The sequence below is a fragment of the Lepisosteus platostomus genome, chromosome 1, assembly GCF_059453375.1.
Source record: "Lepisosteus platostomus isolate fLepPlt1 chromosome 1, fLepPlt1.hap1, whole genome shotgun sequence".
Lineage (NCBI taxonomy): Eukaryota > Metazoa > Chordata > Actinopteri > Semionotiformes > Lepisosteidae > Lepisosteus > Lepisosteus platostomus.
In genome coordinates this window covers 75,471,662-75,485,755 of record NC_142611.1, presented here as the reverse complement: position 1 = coordinate 75,485,755, position 14,094 = coordinate 75,471,662, and the positions used below count along the sequence as shown (strand labels likewise).

General features: G+C 34.5%; 1 protein-coding gene across 3 annotated transcripts in view; it reads left to right on the top strand.

Moving 5' to 3' along the window:
- The window catches only part of ctnna2 (catenin (cadherin-associated protein), alpha 2), a 562,621-nt gene that overhangs the window by 417,255 nt on the left and 131,272 nt on the right, over nt 1–14,094 (top strand). For all 3 annotated transcript variants that reach the window (XM_088637613.1, XM_088637605.1, XM_088637621.1), the window contains 2 exons: nt 160–240; nt 10,762–10,914. In XM_088637613.1, coding sequence (XP_088493739.1) covers nt 160–240; nt 10,762–10,914 — 234 coding nt within the window. The remainder of the gene's footprint in view (nt 1–159; nt 241–10,761; nt 10,915–14,094) is intronic.

The window sequence follows — 14,094 nt, the reverse complement described above, 5'->3', positions numbered from 1 at the left end:
AAAGATTTAATTTTCATGGTAGTGTGTGGTAGTTGGAAAATAACAGAAAAAAACAGAAAAAAAAAACAGAAGTTCCTTGGTCTGGGGTTACTGCTGTTCTACGGCTCAGGACTCTGTAAAAATATATGAATGTCTTACAAACGTATTTATTTCTTTCAGACTGGCAGAAAAGAGAAAGGGGACCCACTCAACACTGCCATCGATAAGATGACCAAAAAAACAAGGGACCTTCGAAGACAGGTACGGCAGCTGTGTTGCAGTTGTGCCCATCTTTTTATTGTTTAAAGGTGGTGGCGTGGTGGTGTGGTTTTAGTTTTGTTTGTGTTACGTCCCAGTGTGTGGTCCATGTGTGTATTTGTTGCTATGTTCCATACTTCCTGACCTTGATTGTTCTCCCACCCCCATTGGTCCATCATTACACCATTGTTTCCGTATGATGTCATCATCAATCGGCTTCTCGGCCAATCAGAACTCAGTTTATTCAGTAAGAAGGCTCCACGGCCGAAACGTTGTGTTCTCTTTCTTCTTTTTTTCAGCATGGAATAAACCTATTACTTATTCAGTATATAACTTGGTGGTTTTAGAATGAAGGGGCCTTTCGTTTGACCTTGGTCCTGCTCACTTTCTTAGCCAGCTCCATTGTTTGTTATTTTCTTTTCCTTGGCACCGCTCTAGTTCCCATTCCCGGTGTGCTATTGTGTCCTATTACGTACCAGTCACTCATTCACCTTAAAATAATCACTTTTGCACCAACACTTGTTATCATGCTTCCAGAACCCACCTGCATCCAAAAACTGTCCTAAATGTTACATCCCTTTACCCCTAGACACTTGGGGTCATAACAGTTTGCTTGTTAAATTTAGCTACTGTACAGCTACAGCTGTGTTGATCATTTCCAAGATCTTCAGATAAAAACATGGGTTTAAACAATTCTTACTAAAATGTCATTACTTCTTTGTACGCTTTGATTGTGTACAAACTCATAGATATCTTAAGTACTTTTCTTTATTAAACAGTACATGTTTATTTCCATGTTTGTAAGGTCTAGGGAGGTGGTAGGTTCTGACAAGGACCTCCATCTTACAAGAAATATGAAATTGTCTATAAATGTCCACAGGCAGCATTGTCTCTATGCTAATTTTTTATTTCTTCACTATTTGTGTTTTTGTTTCAACACCACAATTCTCACATGAAAAAGAACATTGTTTAAATTGTGCTACATATACAACTTTAATATCAGGTCTTCTTATTAATTTAAATACACTTTGTCAAAGATGGACATTTGCATTTTAGACCTACAATATGTTATGTAAAGATTGAAAAAAATGCTTTCCTGAAAGTGTTCTTTTGAAAAACATTAAATGGGTTGATGTAAGCATGCAATATATGTGAGCCACTGTAGATTGTGTTATTTATGGGTGGATAAAATCACTGTGGGTGTTATCCACAATTAAATAATTGCTCAAGGGAGGCATACACAAAGCTTTTGTGTGCATATTAAGTAGACAATTAATTATTAACAGTTACAAAGAGTAAACAAAATTGGTTAAGACTGTCACAATGGACAATAAGCTTGTAGATGTGTATAGTGCTCATATAAGAAATACAGTACCAGACAATTTATACTGTACGTTAAGCATGTTTATTGTGGCTTATGCCAATCTGTTTTACAGTTTACAGTTTACAGTTTACAGTAACAAAGTTTATTGACTTTGTTAGAGACACCCGAAGAAGGCTCCACAGCCGAAACGTTGTGTTTTCCTTCTTCTCTTTTCAGAATGGAATAAACCTATTACTTGTTCCTTTGCAGCCTACACATGCTGACGCAGCTACACACCTGAAATATTTCTGATTTAGGGCTGCTAAGAAAATATATGTGGAGAACTGTGGTTTCCAGCATATTTTCCAATAAAAAAAATGCATTCTTCATGTTTTGGGTTGAGAATAATCCAAAAGGAAAGCAAAAGGAAAACATTGTAGACAGGGGATGCATTTTATAGGGACATGTTATTACCAATTTGAAATAATGAAAGTCAAGAGCTGCATGAATTGATTCCCACAGTTCATATGGGATATCCATCATCACACTGAAGTCATTCCTGGCTTCCTGCTCAGACTTACAAATGGTGCTTTTCAGAACTGGAGCCTAGAACTAGGGCATTGGAAAAAAATGAATTGTCTGGTATTAGTTCCAGAGGACGCACAGAAGGATGCTAATCTGCTTACAACAGGCAGTATGCTTCCTGAGCAGTACTAGGATTTACAGTTAATTTTCTGTTGTTGTTCAAGGCTGTGCAAGCAATTGCTATGCCACTGGAGTAGGAAGATGGGAATACTATTGACTGGAATGTAATGACAGCGTAGGTTATTTATTTGAACAGAGGGAATAGCCAAGCATTACCTGCTGGTCTGATACAGTAATTATGCCAGACCAAGCAAGTACATTGGTGGAGTTTGAAACTGAAGGACTTCACTGTGGATAGGAAAAAGGCAAAACTAATAAAAATAACTCTATACTTATTAAATATAGAAGTATTCTTGCACCCCGGAAAATGTTGCTTTCTTTTCCAGTCCATTCACACATTTTGAAAATCTTAGTTTGCACAGCTTTTCACTGTTTTTGATAATAGCAAGATGCTCATTATATTTAAACAGGAAACCTTAATAATGGCATATACTGTATATTTCAGTAAAATAGAGACTGAGACCATTTGTTTACAATGTGTACTTTGCCAGTGTTAAAAAATATAGAGCACTACAACAGGTGGCGTGGCTATAGAAAATACTTTGTCCATCTTTTAAATACAGTTCAGAATGAAATAATGAAATAGTTATGTCTACCTGATAAATTCTCCAAAGATAAAAGAGTAAAAGAGCACTTAAACAATGCGAGCTGCTTAACTGATAGCTGTATGGATTCAGTTTGAACAACTCTGTGCAAGCACAGAGATGACAGAGCTGTTCATGATCTATACTGCTTCATAATCGTAATACTTGATATCACACAAAAGTCAACACAATGACTCTGCTTTTTAACATGAAGGCATATAATCATAAAACAGATGTTATTTTGTTAGAAAAACCAAGTATAATTGTGCTTTTATTTTCATAATCCTTTTTACATTATAACAGATGTGCACTTAGTATTGTTTATGCCTGGCTGCACAGTAGTATAGACTGTTCATATATTGATTTTTCTGCAGCATGATTTTGCTAGATACAGATAGGAAACCTAATCTGCAACAACGTTATCATTCTCACTGAAGGGAGAAAAGCTTAATTTAAAAAAGAAACCCTGTCCAAGCAATCCCGAGAAGGACTGTTAACTTTTTCAGTTTATTTCAGCCTGGGCTTTGGATATGTCTTAAAAACCACATGCTGAATTGTAAAATTTGCAATTCTCAATGTAAACCACCTTGTTAATCAATCAATGTAACATACCAAAGCTTCCCTTGCCATTTATGAGATCCCTGTAACATCACCCTGCATGACAGTACATCAGTTAGAAACACATAGGTATCACAGATCCATTATAATTGAATGGAATTAAAATCTTTCAGTGCCCCGCTGGGCTGTAAATATCACACTGCACGTTTCCTTTGAAGTCATTTATCATGTGTCTCATTTTAGCCTGTGTTTTTCCAATGCCTATATCATCTCTTCTTTTGCGCCCATGTACTTTGGCTAATATTTGGAAAGCAGTAAACTTCCTTGGCATGTATTATAATTAGGCGTGAAAATCAGTTTACAGATTCACAAGGCCAAGCATTTTTAATCCTCTTAAGACATTTATTTTATTATCTACCACAGTATAAATTCTCTGAGATGTTTATTATGGAGCTCCTTGGTTTTTATGGTACTCCAAAGTGGTTTAAAGGAAATGAAAAGTGTTTAATAGTCCTGATTTACTTCAAGCCAGATGCAATTTCATTTCACCAGCAATTTCAACCATCACTTTTAATTTATTCAGTGTGTAATGTTTACGGGTGCACATATGGCCCTATTTAAAAACAGATCTCTTACCTACTACCACTTACCCTGTACAAATTATCATTATATGACTTGTAAAATGATTTTTGATCCATTTACAGAATTTTCTACAGTATGTAAAAAATCAGGTTTCAGTTTTATCTTACAAGATACTTTTCGTTTAGTCACAGGTATTGGTCATTTGTATAATTTCACCAACATACTCACCTCGCTACAACCTTAAACTTTTGATGTATATGAAAATCTATTAATAAATTACTTTCAGTTTCATTTTTTTTACTCTCATTTGTCACATTTTGATATATTTTACACAGATCAAATTGGATTATTTAAAAATAGGATAGGATTTAAAACTTACCACACACTAACTGACAAAAGACTTTCACCAGTCTCCTGGCTTCAAATGCAATCTTGTATAATGAGCTTGACTGTAGTCTGAAAGAAAACATTAAATTGACTACTAAACCTGTATTATAGAATTCTTCTATGAAACTAGAGGTTTTTTTTTTAATTCTCCAGATTGATATACACGATACCTATTGTCATATACAATATAATTTTCTACTGTAAACATTGTAGCAGGTAAGAAATCTGTTTGTGATAAGACCATGTATGCAACAGGCTATTTCATATTCTTTTCTTTTTTCCATTTTTATTATTTATTTCACTGTATGTGATTAACCACTTCTGAAAGTTTCGTAATAATGATTACCACACTGTGCATTATAAACCACACTGCAGACTATTGCAGATACATTATTAAATATGGCCTAATCCCAACTGAGTTACATCTAGAAGATGAAAAGAATATAACAGTCAAAAGTCCTTTGTTTTCTAAAAATAGAGCTTCCGAAAATCTCTTTATGTCCTGGGGCGAATTTCAGTGAAACATATTCCCCTCTGTCCTGTCCTTGGTGTGTTGGGCAAATGAATCCTCAATACATGCTATGAAAGATGATTTTTGATACTCGAAGAAGGCTTTCACTTTATCCATTCAAGCACTGAGACACCACAACATACATAATAAAATAAAGTTTGCTGTTTAGATTAAGTACTCCATTATACACTAAAATTAATAAAATTAAATCATAATTATTATTATTAATTATAAATATTAATAACCTGACTGTTATTTTATATTTACATATCAGTTATAGTATTGCTCCACTTTTTTTGTCATTATAAAGCCCAGAAGACAGTTTACATAATACTCTGCAACTCAATAATAAGTCAAATGGTGCAGTATTTCCTTCTTACAATTTATGAAACTTTTTTTTGATTCAAACACATCATGCCTCAATATACCAGACTAATGAACAATACTGTATGCATTTAAAATTAATCAGTCTGTACTGTACTGTACAGCATGCCATGCTGTGAACAATTTTTAATTTTATAATTATTTTGAATTAGGTTTTTTTAATTATGGAGGAATGCAGGCTAGATGTCTTTAGTGCCTTTCCTTCTTTTTCAAATCACTTTCAAAATCATGTGAATAAACTGCTACGGCTACGTTCATAAGACATTTTTCCAATATGTCATATATATAAATGTAATACGTAAAATAATGTGATGTTTTCTTAGATAAAGACATATACATTAGGTTCTTCTTATTTCATTAGCAGACTGTTGACATCTGTAATTGTTACAATAAGAGTCAAAATAAAGTATATTCTTGCTACTGAAACAGAGAAAGTTTTGATAGTGGAAAACATTCTTTGAATATGTAGCACAAAGTCTGGGAAACATCCCACTACTTTTTATTCTTTAACTTTATAAGATTGGTATTTTTAACTTTATATAATCATATATATATATAACTTTACTTTCTAAGCATTTTAATGTTTGTAACTCAACAATATTTAAGCCTAAAATTCTACAATATATTGTATACTGGATATAGTCCAGTATCCTACAATGTATCCTAAAGCACTAAGAATACCAATGTGTAACCAAGATAGCTTGTTCATATTGGGATTTTTATGCATTGCAAATTTGCTCTCTTGAATACATTTAGATTTTTTTTTCTAATTATACCAGTGTTTCAGATCATCTCTTTTGAGCAGATAGCAGAGGTGAACAGGTTGCACAGCATCCTGTGATATTTGCATAAATATATTAGCAAGACTTGATAGCACAGAGACCTATGCTGACTAACCACAGCATGTGCCACTTTTAAAAAATGTAGTCTATTTTACTGGTACTTCTAATGCTTCTGGAGTTTTATCATATTCATTCACGTACTTGCAATATAGAAATCTGCAAATGACAAAGACAAGGACATATAATATCTCCTTTTCAATTTACAAGCCTTCTTTAAGCAAGTGTCTTTTTAACATGATATGTTACTTTTAACTTAAGCTCAAATTCTAGAAACCACAGTTTCTGCTTAGATATCAGAGAATGACTATGTCCTACTGTGTGCCACTTCTACAGTATTTTCTCTTTTCCCAAGATCACATAATGCCTCCCATGCCACAACTTGATGGCTTGATTCTGTTCATAGGTATGTCTTTAAGATACTAGCATCTGTGAAAGTGCCCTCTGGGCATCCAGAAAGAAAAGGGATAAACAAAACATTAAAAAAATAGCTTTTCTGTTGTTATTAACATTGATGAATAGCACTAATTGGCTGACGGTGCTGAGCTAATATCCTTAAATGTTTTGCCTCATGCAATTAGTATTCCCCTGACACACATCCATTTAAGCTATTGGAAAAGTGCCATGTGTTCATAGCCTTGTCATCCCATTTAACAAATGGTCCTGTCAAACCATTCCTCATAGCTTCTTTTGACTGATAACTGAATTTAAGGTCTCCTCCTATAAGTACTGCATGCCAAAATATACCTGTGGCCAACATGCATCAGAGAATTTTTAATCAGCCATTCATTTATGAACTACTAGTTCATCTTCAGTATTTATTTTGTAATTAAATAGTGCAGACGTAGAAAAAAAAGTAGCTTTAATGAAAACAAATCTTTGAAAAAGTATTAAATTTTTCCTTAGCACATTTTAGAAAATAACAATGTCCCGGTGCATACCGATACTAAAACCTGAAAAGTTTATTACTGTAAGTGCAATTTATTTTCATTTTGCACCTGAAATACCATAAAAATTCATTGTATTATTGTATTACATTACTTCACGAGCCCAGGTTCTACAAATTCAGAGTGCACAGGGCTAAAGCTAAACTTATAAATCATATCAAAACAGGTCACCTCAGAACTGTGCATCTGTTCTTGTACCATTATATTATAACTCTAGATCAACATTAGAACAACACTGAGGACCACAGAGGCCAGATTACTGTATATTGTGACATGTTTTCATGGATCTCTTTACTAAAAATTACAAATAATGTTTTGGACATGGCTCATGCCAGACTTGAAAGCTATTGAACAATGACCTGCTTTTTACGTGTACAGTTTGTATTTATGAAACTTAGAAGTCATCTGGAACTTCATGGTGTGTACATTGTGTATATAGAAACAATAGCTCCACCACTACATGTGTATGTGTTCATTATAGCAACCCAGAGCCTATCCCATAAACTTGGAGTGTCTTCAAAATTAAATTACTAATCTGTTACAAACTGAGAATTTCCCATTCATTTTTGTCTTTAATATATATAATATCTAATTAATTTTGAAGTTGGACAGTTGCATTATTTCCTTCTTTATTTCATTCATTCTGTGATTAGCAGCAGCATTCTGGTTCCTTTCTGCCTGCCTTTTTCCCCATTTCCTATGATACGCTGTAAGAAAAATATCAAAACCACATTCTTATACTCCATGTTAATGATAATTATGGATGGAAAATACATTTTTCCATCACTGAAATGTATTGTTGCCAGTTTGCCGATACTAAATAATATTAAGACTAAAATGTTGAGATATTATTGATATTAATAACTCAGACATTGCAATAACATACAGTATATTCATTTTTTTAACTGTGTGTTTGCCTTCTGTGCTCTATCTTTTATATCTTCTTAAAAACAAGAATCTAAGTTGGAAATTTGCATACTTTTCATCACTACATATGACATTGATGAGTTTAGTACTTTGCATCAAATTAAAAGCAGTTGGCAGGAAGGTTCTTAGTAACAGTTTTCCCAGACATCTGTTTACATGTTGGAACAGGTGCTTAATCTTAAAAACACGCACTTTACCCATTAAAAAGCAAATTTGCAAAACGGATTCTAATCTCATCTTTGAAGATCATGCAGCCCTTTGCTTATCTGCAGCGGCAAAGTTATTTATCTTTCAAGCTTTGTTAACTATATGCATGGTCTTAATTATTTTATGGAGTTTTTGCTTGCATTTTAATTAGACTGTATTAAGTTTACACAGTTGCAATTTACCAGTGGTAACTCACCATCTGGATTTAAAAAACAGAGCAGGTAGTTTACAAACATCAAACTTCAATCCATCCATTATCTATAACCACTTCATCCTTCAGAGGTTGTGATGAACTAGAGCCTAAAGCAGCAGGGTGCAAAGCAGGATTACGCTCCAGACTGAGTGCCAGAGTGCATCACGGGGCACTCGTATAGGGATAATTTAGAGATGCTAATTAACCTAATAACCGGCATGCCTTTGGAATTTGGAAGGAGACCAGAGCTCTCAATGAAAACCCATATGAACACACAGGAGAGACCCCATCCTAATTGCCTCACCACCACACCACCGATCATCACACTTCATCTCTCTAAAAGAAGACATTCTCTTAATTTGACTTTACTGTTGTAGGGGTTTTGTGCATTTACTGGGACAATTAATAATTGTAGCAGTAAGTCACAAAATGATTCTTTGATGGCTATTAGAAAACCGACCTTGCGGGATAACTCAGCAATGCACACACACGGACACTAATACACAACAATACATTTATTAATACATAAAAAGTGCATATAAAAGAGTTACAAACCAAGAGAGACATACATTCAGTATACCATTCATTTATACCGTTTCGTAAATGAACTTTGATTACTACTTCTACACTAGATACTCAAAGGCAAGTACATCACTCATAGGAATTAAATTGATATCAACTGGGGCTGAGGTAACAATTGAATTCTCGAGCTGTAATGCAGAGTGTTGAATACTCATCCAATCTCTGTGCATTCAGATCTCCCGTGGACACAAAGGAACAGCGACAGGCTGTTGCTGCATCCAATCGTTCCCGATGTAGAGCTAGTCCTGAATCCTGAGATTCAGCTGTCGACAGTTCTGACCGTAGTTCACTCGTTGATCAGGCGAGCGTTCGCGGTGGGATACGTGACTGTCCGAGATGAGTCTGAGAATGTCCTGGGGGAGCCCCTTCTGAGCCCCACGCTGCCTGTTTTTTCTGGAGGAACTACAGTCGTTCATTGGTTAAATGTTCTGCGGGCATTCGAGACCCACATGGGGTTATCCTGCTCTACCAGTTCCGGATTGGTTGATCGAGGTGGAGGATGAGTAACAATGCTCTCTGACAATAGGGCTGTAAACAACCTTGGAAGAGACTCTCCCTTGGAGTCTTCCAGACAGTAAGGCGCCAGAGATGACCATTTATTAGGGTGGCTGGAGAATCTCAGCCTTGGGAGTTGTTCCTTATCAGGAAACTCTATCAGATAGAAAAACACCTTAAATGTGAACCAAATGGAATGGCCTCTCTGTGTCCAGCACCACTGAGATGAGGGAGAGAGGGACTGGCAAGGGAGTAGCAAACTTAATTCCTGTATTATTAATAACCATGCCGCTACACTGTTATATATTTTTCTATGAGTTTCTGATTTAATGTAATATCCTAGCTTATTAAGAAATGTCAAAATATAAATTTCAGAAGATCTGCAGATTGTTGCCCTTTCTTTATAGTTTACAATTCAGGTTTTGAAAAATGACTGTGAATGTGCGTAGGACGTAGAATCCTATTTGCTGTTTTAATTAAAAAATAATGTGAAATTATTGTAATTAATTACGCATGAAAGTACTGTATATTTATATTGAAAATGAGCCAAAGAGATCCTACTCTAAGTCAAATAACAAGCACAAATTTCACTGTATATTTTGAGAAGTGCAGGACAGAAGGCTTTGCATGCTATGACCTTGTATTTTTATTAATAAAATTGCAATTCTATTGCAATTATTAGTGGTGCTCTGAATTCACCAGTCACACAAATTATTAGGCCTCAACCAAACTTGAAATTGTAGTCAAACTCTCAATAATCTTGTAACTTTTAGCAAACTTTGAAGTTGGCTAGTAATCTTGTTAATACTGATTTTTCCAAAATTCCTTTATTGAAAACCAGTTTTGTACAACAGTATAACATGTATTCATTTGAAAAAGACAAATAATACATACACAAAAAATTGTATTTTGTACAGTGCCATCGTTTAACTAAAGGACATTCACTTTAGACTTTTTTTTTACCTCCAACTAATTCTGTGATATCACCATTTGTTCTTCTTTGATGGATTATCCCCTTTTTAACATAATTCATCATTACTGCTTCCAGGCAATTTAGGTTTTAATTAGTCAACTTCTGTGTCTGCTGACTGGCTTAGTAATTATTATTGGTTAGGAGACATGCCTGTGCCATTCAACTGCCCTCAGTTTCCTGTCTCCTTTCTGCCTTACAGCTCTTTTCAGCTTATGGCAATGAATGATAATACAAACAAGAGAACAAATGTTGTTAAATAAGAAAGAAAGACGGTTACTACAGCAAGCACTACTCAGATTTTAAAACGCAGAGTGAACTTACACATTTCTTTAATGGTTTTCTTTCAGCTGCGAAAGGCTGTGATGGACCACATCTCTGACTCCTTCTTAGAGACAAATGTGCCCCTGCTTGTGCTCATTGAGGCAGCAAAAAGTGGCAATGAAAAGGAGGTCAAAGAGTATGCCCAAGTCTTCCGCGAGCATGCTAACAAGCTAGTCGAGGTAAGTCGTTCATTTTGTTCTATATTATAAGGAGCCAAATTATCACACACCCCTCATAAATTGAGCTATGGGGAAAGATACAAAAACAATTCACCTTTTTGAATTACATTTGTAAAACAATACCTCTAACAAGTGACACAATAAAAAAATAAAGTTTTCAAATTTAATTTTTTCATTAAAAAAAACATTTTGTTGCAGTTTGTTTTATTTTAAACCTCTTTATGGACAGTTTAGAAACTGCAATGGTGTCATTCAAACTCCATTCTTACTAATCTAAGTTAATCACTCTGGTAAGTAAGCAATACAAAACAGGGCAGTTGTGATGCAAAAGGTTGTAAAATATAGTAAAATATCTACAGACATTCCCAAAGAGTATGGGGAATACAATGTTTTGTATGGGACATTTTACGGCTCTCATTACACAGTCTCTCTTTTGTGCAAACTCAATTACAGTGAAAAGTTCTGAAACATAAATTCTGTCAGCTTAAGATCCTATGATGCCTGAAATATAAAAGGCCTATCATAGCCCAGTTTCATGGGTGGCTGATTTCATTTGGAGTGGTAAAGCAAAAGGTGAACATGCTGTTTGTGACCAACAGAAAGCAGACTACAGAAGGACAAGGGAGAATTCATGCACCTTTTTACAATACCCATGAAAATATTTAGTAACTCAAGCTATTTCATGTTGTAATGTCATTACCAAAGTCATAAGTGAAAAAAGTTTCGTTGTAATAAGATACTCAGTGTCCTAAACGTAGTGTGCATGAACAGCCACTGAGATCTGTTGTAGAGAGTTGATCTGTTGTGAAGATGCTCCACATCTAATTGTTCATCATCCATTGTTCCCACTGATCTGTATAGGACTGGCAGCATGTCTGCAAGGTATCTATCACAGATTTCTAAAAATGTCTCTGCTGGATTTCAGTCATGGTGAACTGAAATACTTGAGTTGGATGGCTTCATTATGCACATCTGCAGTACGATAAGTCAATAATTTTCTTTAGTCAATAAATGAATTAGTCAAAACATTATTCGCATATGACAACATATCCCCTTATAAGCAATGTTTTAAAACCAGCTGCGCAAGAACTCTTTCTTAAAAAGTATTTAGCAGAAAGAAGACAGCTTTTCTTTTAAGTCAAACACCTGTTAACTGTCACATCAGTTTCCAGGCCAGATTGTCTTGTGAAAATGTTATCCCTAAAGGGGAACATCTCTTTTGGGGACTCTTGTTTGAATACAGTTGTGAATCTGTATTTAGCCCTCCGTATGGCTAATTTAAAAAAGTGCTGCTACATTCCCCTTTATTTAGATGGGTAGTGAGAAAAGTGGGTGCTGTCAAGGAAAATCACTTTCACAAAGTCACTTTGTGGAAATAAAACTTCCCAAATGCTGGTTCCTTATGATGTCAGACCAACATTTCAAAACATAATGTGTGGGAAAATAGCTAGTATGACCTCTTATACTTCAGCTTATGATTATGTTTAATTATGCAGAGCAAGTCAAACATGATTATTGTTTCTTATTGCACAATGGGGTGTGGACAAAAGCAAAATATATCTTGCTATCTGATGAAAACTAAATAAGCGAGAAAACACTTTTTTTATTCTACACATCTGTTATTAATTTAGACATTGCTTTTATTTTTTATGTGAAAAAAAAACAAACACCTTTATAAAAATGCTATAAAAATTATGCTATAAAGATACAAAGACTAAAAATACAATTAGCAGAAATAATCATATCCACTCAAAAATATAAGACTTGGAAAGTAACAAATGCAATATAAATACAAAGCTGTATAAAATATATTATTATTATAAATAATAAAACTGAGCAAATAGTTTTCTTAATTGGTTTTATAATGGTCGTGCTCTTTTGGTCTATATATTATTTTGGATACTGTAGTTAACAGTGAAAGTATCTTTTTTTTTTCCTTTTCATTAACAAGTATAAGAACCATGTGGCAAAAGTAAATAAAGTAATATGATTCATAACATTAACAGTGATTAATTAAAAAATGCAGCATAACATGTATTAATATTCTAATAAAATGTGTCTCCATAGCTCTAGTGTTATTCTTCCTGTGGTACTTCTTCTCAGGCATTAATTTTGAGAATATTAAAAAAGAGAAATAACAAGAGTAGTGTGGGAGGACTTTCAGTTCTGCAGACCAATTCAATCAGTCACTTTTCAGTCATCCATTGCTTGATGCTGGCCATCTGATCTTGCCTATCCACTGTACATGGGTTGTACTGCATATTTTTATTCATGTGTAGAGCTACCTCCTTGTGCAATCATTGAGAAGTTGATGATTTTTTTTAAATAAAAAAGTGGTATGCACCATTGTATACTGTAAATGCCATGAGCACAAATTGTGGTATTTTTCCTCAGGCATTACTTTGTACATATCATTAAAATCCAGAAATGAACAACACAACTCTGGCCGTCAAACTTGGCAGAATTCAGTGGCATGGCATTATATTCAGAGTAAAGCGATGGCAAAAATACAAAACAGCTGAAAAATGCTGTAGTTTTTTTTAAAGGTCTCTTTAACTTTTCTTTTAGACTTTTTACTTTTCCGTTATTTAAATATAGTAGGAAACATATTTTCACATGACTTGGGGTATATATATATACTGTATGATATTCTGATTTCAGCAACCAGTTTACATTAATGGGCAGCAGCATTTTTAACTTTGATTTAGTCTGTCAAGTTTCCTTGTCTCTGTGTAATGTTTTTCTATGTAACACATCTACACATCATAAATGTTAAATGTATCATAAAAAGATTCTATATAAATTTAGGTTATACTGAGTAGTTCAGTTAGATTCTAATAAATGCAAGGGAGAGGCAAGAAACACGCAGCGTACATTTGGCGTAGCTTGAGTGGCTGAGGGAGTTGGCAACCTCATTCTAATGGCTTAAAATATAGAGCTGCACAGACTCCCCAAAAGAATGACCTGAAACACTGGTGCAGAATCTTTAACTTGTTTATGATGTGCAAGCTTAAGGTTTATGGGATTGGTTTTGATATGTGCCCAATATGCTGTGAGCATGTGTTGATCCTAAAAGAGTAACCAGAGTAGTGACCAGCATTGAAGCCGGCTTTAGAGGTAATGTTGAAGTAATGACTCTCTGGTTGATAAATAGAGGCTTGAATAATATAGCTGATTTTG